Raw genomic sequence first — 5,555 nt, forward strand, 5'->3', positions numbered from 1 at the left:
CTTGTGTAGTCTCTTTTCTATCTCAAAAGAGACCGGTTTAATAACACCCTAACATGGTCTAGTCTCATTAGCGTGGCAAAGACAACCCACTCCCAAATAGGATTATAACCACAGGTACAGAGGCTAGGATTTACAACACATACTTGGTAGGACTCAATGCCATCCATAATAGGAAATGACTACTTAGTGACTGCTTTGGAGATGATGAAAATCTCCTGGAACTTAGATTCTGGAGATGGTTTTGCAGCATTTTGAATGTTCTCAGAGCCACTCAGTGTACATTTTTAAATGATTAAAATGGTGAATTTTGCTATGTAAATTTTACAACTTAAAAAAATAAAAGGTTTCCAGAGACTTTGGATAGTGGCAGTGGTGTTACTGGTAGTATGCCCCTGGGAGGCTGTGGGTTTTCTCAGCCTCAGTAGGTCAAGAAATGCCAAGAGGTTGGGGTGTCAAATCTGGAGTGATGGGCAACACAGCCTCATGTTGCCACAGGCATGGAAATTGGTGTTTATCAAGAAATGTGCTCCCTCTCATTTATTCAGTTGGTGTTTGCCAGTAGTGCTGAAGGGGCTGGAGGGGTCAGCATGACCTCTGCCCTCTAGGAGCTAATGGGATGGTGATGATAGCACTGTCAGGCAAACACATGCTCTACCACAGCGTGGGCAGTGCTGACTTTGTACAGGGTGCGACAGGATACAGGGGTCAGGGTCTGTCTATAACAGAAATACAGGTTGTTATTAGGTGTATTCAGTTCTGACTCATATAAACAAAACAAAACACTGCCCAATTCTGACTCATGTAAACAAAACAAAACACTGCCCAGTTCTGCGCCATCCTCACAGTTTTTACTTTGTTTGACCCGTTGTTGTTGCTACTGTGTCGATCCATCTTGCTGGCAGTCTTCCTCTTTTTCAGTGACCCTGCACTTTACAAAGCATGATGTCCTTCTCTAGGGAATGATCCTTCTGTATATGTCCAAAGTACAGAGAGAAAGTCGTAAACGTTGTCACTTCTAATGAGCAATCTGGCTGTACTTCTTCCAAAACAGATTTGTTTGTTCTTCTGGCACTCTATAGTACTTTGAATAGTCTTCGCTAACACCATAATTCAAATGTATCAGTTCTCAAGTCTTCCTTATTCATTGTGCAGCTTTTGCATGCATATATGGTAAGTGAAAATACTATGGGGTTGGGTCAGGCGCACCTTAGTAATTAGTGTTACATCTTTCTTCTTGAACACTTTAAAGAGGTCTTGTGTAGCAGATTTGCCTAATGCAATACATCATTTGATTTCTTGACTGCTGCTTCTATGAGCATTGATTGTGGATCCAAGAATGAAATCTTTACAACTTCCATATTTTCTCCATTTATAATGATGAAAGTTGAAGTGCAGTCTATACTGAAGACTAGTCTTACATCTTCATCAGTAAGTACTTTAAGTCTCCTTCACTTCTAGCAGGCAAGGTTGTGTTATCTACATATCAAAAGTTGTTAATGAATCTTCTTCCAATCCTTTATATGGTCCAGTTTCTCAAACTGTTTGCTCAGAATACAGATTTAATAAGTATGATAAAAGGATACAGTCCTGGTGTACACCTTTCCTGATTTAAATACTTCCTTATGTTCTTGTGACTACCTTATGGTCTACTTACAGGCTCTTCATGAGCACACTTACATGTTTTGGAATTTCCGTACTGTTCATAGTTTGCTGTGATCCACACAGTCTAATGCTTTTGCATAGTAAGCACAAGTAAACATCTTTCTGCTATTCTCTGTTTTCCGCCAAGATCCATCTGATGTCAGCAGTGATATCTACCATTCTATGTCCTCTTCTGAATCCCACTTGAATTTCTGGTAGCTCCTTATCAGTGTACTGCTGCAACATTTTTGTGTTATCTTCAGAAAAATTTTACTTGCTATGTGATATTAATGATATTGTTTGATCATTTCCTCTTTTCCTTGGGTCACCTGTCTTTGAAATGGGCACAGATAAGGTTCGTATCTTCCCATTGGTTGACTAAGTTAGCTGTTTTCCAAATTCTTGGCATAGACAAGTGAGTGCCTTCATTGCTGCATCAGTTTGTTGAAACGTTTCAATTTGTATTCCTGGAACATTGTTTTTCATCAATGCCTTCACTGCAGCTTGGACTTCTTCCTTTAATACTGTTGATTCTTAATCATATGCTACCTTTTGAAATGACTGAATACTGATCAACTCTTTTTGGTACAGTGACTGTGTATTCCTTCCATTTTTTTTTTTTAATGGCTTCTGCATCATTTAATATGTTGCCCATTGTTAAGTGTTATTGAGTTGGTTCTAACTCATAGCAACTCTGCTGTATAGAGTTTCTGAGGTTGTAAATCTTTGTGGGAGCAGAAAGCTTCATCTTAATCCTGTGGAGCGGATGGTGGCCTGAAACTACTGCCCTTGTGGTTTGCAGTCCAGTGCTTATTCTACAGAGCCAACATGCTTCCAGTTTGCCATAGAATACTTTAATATTGCAACTTGAACACTGAATTTATTCTTTAGCTCTTTCAGCTTGAGAAAACCTTTTTGGTTTTCTAACTATAGGTCTTTGCACATTTCATTACAATATTTTACTTTGTCTTCTTGAGATGCCCTTTGAAATTTTCTGTTCAGCTCTTTTACTTCATTCCTTCCAGTCACTTTAGTTTCTTTACATTCAAGATCAAATATCGGTGAGTGTATTCTGACATCCATATTGGTCTTTTGTTTCTTTCCTGTCTTTTTAATGACGGTTTGCTTGATGTCATTCCACAACTACTCTGAAGTTTGGCCATTAGTGTCTAATACATCAAATCTGTTCTTGAGATGGTCTCTAAATTCAGGTGGGATATAGTCATGGTCATGTTTCAACTCTCATTGAGTTGTTTCAATTTTCTTTAGCTTCAGCCTGAAGTTGGATATGGCCTTGTATTGGCTGATGGTAAATTGAGCTGCTCCGCTATCTCTTTTCATAGGTGTAGTCAGTTTGATTCTTTAATTTGGGAGGCTAGAAGTCTGAATTTAGGGTGCCAGCTCTGGGGGATGGTCCTTGTGTCTTTTCAACTTCTGCTCCTCGGTTCCTTGGTGAGCTTTAACTGTCTTTGTTCTGTGTTCTTCCTTGCACCTGTGCTTAATTTGCTCCTTTTACATCTTGAAGACACATCTTACACTGATATGACCTCATTAGCATGACAAAGAAACCCCTATTCTCAAATGGGATTACATCTACAAGTATAAAATTAGGATTTACAGTACGGATTTTGAGGGGCAAAATTCAATCCATAACAATGTGTGAGCTGACACTTGAAGGACAGATAAGACGAGGTGCAGGGGGCAGCTAAATAGGGGGCAGCCCACCGAGGACTCTTCATTGTGTTCACTGTTAGCCCGAACCCAACTAAAAGTGTAAGTGATCCAGGATTGCCCCTCTGGTGTGAGTGACCAACATGCCCCACTGATAGAGGGTGACTACAAAGGTGGCAGATGGAGTCATTAGGGGTAGGAGACAGGAGATATTTGAGACCTTAGGGAAGAAATGCTTTGTGCTTATATGACCTGGCTGAGTTGCAACCAAAGTAGAGGGTAGGCAGTGGAGGACCAAGAGTGTGAAATGGATCGGCAATGTGGTGATGAAGTTGTCCTGTTGGGGAGAAAGAGGGGAGCCAGGTGCAGAAAATACTAAGTAAAGGAGGAGTGGGTCCCGCCCGACATAGAGCTTGTAACCAGGTGAAAGTCTCCAGTGGAGAGGTAAAGTGGCCTGATGGACTGGAGGCCACATTTTAGATAGAAGCTTTTCTCCTTCAGACACCAGGAGAACGGCAGAGTCTGAACTGGGTGGGGGAAGTGAGGGGCAGGGAAATGTCAGAAGGAACTCAGAGTCACATTAATATGATGAAGCAGGAGGGAGTGGGGAAAATACTGCAGGAGTCTTTGTACCCCACAAGGAAACCCACACCCATCCAGGCCCTGGTGGAATGACTTGAATGAAGGTCTGAGTTGAACTAGAAAGCCCATCGAGGGAAGAGACGGTACAGAGACATGGGCTATCAAAATGGAAGGAGTTGTCCTGTGGAGAATCTAGCTGGGCAAATCCAATTCCCTCAGGTGTAATCAGGTGGAACATGCATCCAGGCAGCTGAGCCTCCACTGCCGTGTTGATAAGACTTCTGGGTATGTGGTTACTTCCATAGCTCTTCCTCTTAGCCTTGAGTGCTTTCCCTGGCTTATGAGGCAGTCCCCCCACCCCCACCCCCGCCCCTTAGTATGAGGAGTCTCTTCTCCCTCTTTTTTCATCTTTAATTTTGCTGTCTTTCTCCTGGTATCTTATCAAAGGCCACAGTACTTCAATGGAGGTTTCAGTGAGAGCCCTGGTCTTGCTAACCCTAAGACACCCAGCACTTTAAATAATGTCCCACCCTCAGGAGGAAGTTTGGATCTGGTCAAACACCAGCCTTTTCTATTTTGTGTCCCCAAGAGCTAGGAGACAGGAAGGGGACAGATTGCCGTAATGAGGTTTTGAACTTTCTGGGGACCACTCTCACACCTTTTCCATACCTGATATGTGGAAAGCCCTTCCCAGTCTCTTTGTGGGTTGGTGAGTCTTTTGAACAAAGAGATTCTCTTTCTCTCCAGGCAGCAGAAGAAAGGCAGTCTGAGGTGATGGAAATGGAATATACACAGTGTGTTCTCTGCTTTTCTCACAGGTGTTATACAGACTTGATGCACCAATATTCCCCGTTGGCATAGCCCCAAGCTCAGGCCTTGGCTTTTGCCGTAGGAACTGTTAGGTCCTAATCACTTAGAAGTTTGAAGACCTTGTTTGACCTTGTCAGCTTTAGGCCAACCCTCTGCTGGGAACCTGTAGAGGACCTCTCCCCTCTCTGAGCAGGTGAGTCCTAAGTCCTCACCACCCAGCTTCCAACCTGATACCCCATCCATGTGAGGGACCAGTCACTGGATCAAGAGAGGACTCGTTGGCCTCAGCACTGTCCAGTCCAGCCCAGGGAAAGTGTTCATCAGCCTCCAGCCCTGGAGAAGGGGCAGCTCCACTTCACACATGGAGATAAGCCACTCTCCAAAGAAGCAGTGGTCATCCAGTGGCAGGCCAGTGGCCTACTCCAAGGACAAGGGAGACATGCGCTGGTATCAGATTCCGCTCTCATCCACCCGAAAACCTGTCTCAGGCATCTTTAGCAACCGCTTCCAGACCAGCCTGCAGGAGTACCAGCAGCTGAGGAGGATGAAGAGGATGAAGATTGGCAAACCCTTCTTCTGCCTTCCTACTCCTGCCCCCAGTCAGGGGCAGCCTCATGAGGGTGCCTGGGCACTGGTGAGTGGAGGAATTGGTGGGCTTTGGTGGCACATCCCTGGAAATCCAACAGGAGGGAAGGTGTCGGTGCCATTATCTCCTTGGCCCCCTTGAGCTTCTAACTTTGCTCTTCTGGTGCTTGAATAAGCATATGTTAAACATTATTTAATCAATTGTAAGAATTATGACCATAATCCTTTATTAGTTAAGTGCCATTGAGTCAGTTCCAACCCATAGC

At 43.5% G+C, this 5,555-nt stretch overlaps 1 protein-coding gene across 1 annotated transcript in view; it reads left to right on the forward strand.

Moving 5' to 3' along the window:
- Nucleotides 1–5,065: 5,065 nt before the first annotated feature.
- Nucleotides 5,066–5,555, forward strand: part of FAM178B (family with sequence similarity 178, member B) — a 180,312-nt gene continuing 179,822 nt past the window's right edge. Inside the window, 1 exon segment of the mRNA XM_006878280.1 lies at nucleotides 5,066–5,338. Coding sequence (XP_006878342.1) covers nucleotides 5,066–5,338 — 273 coding nt within the window.

Source organism: Chrysochloris asiatica, unplaced genomic scaffold (genome assembly GCF_000296735.1).
Source record: "Chrysochloris asiatica unplaced genomic scaffold, ChrAsi1.0 scaffold00395, whole genome shotgun sequence".
Taxonomy (NCBI): Eukaryota; Metazoa; Chordata; class Mammalia; order Afrosoricida; family Chrysochloridae; genus Chrysochloris; species Chrysochloris asiatica.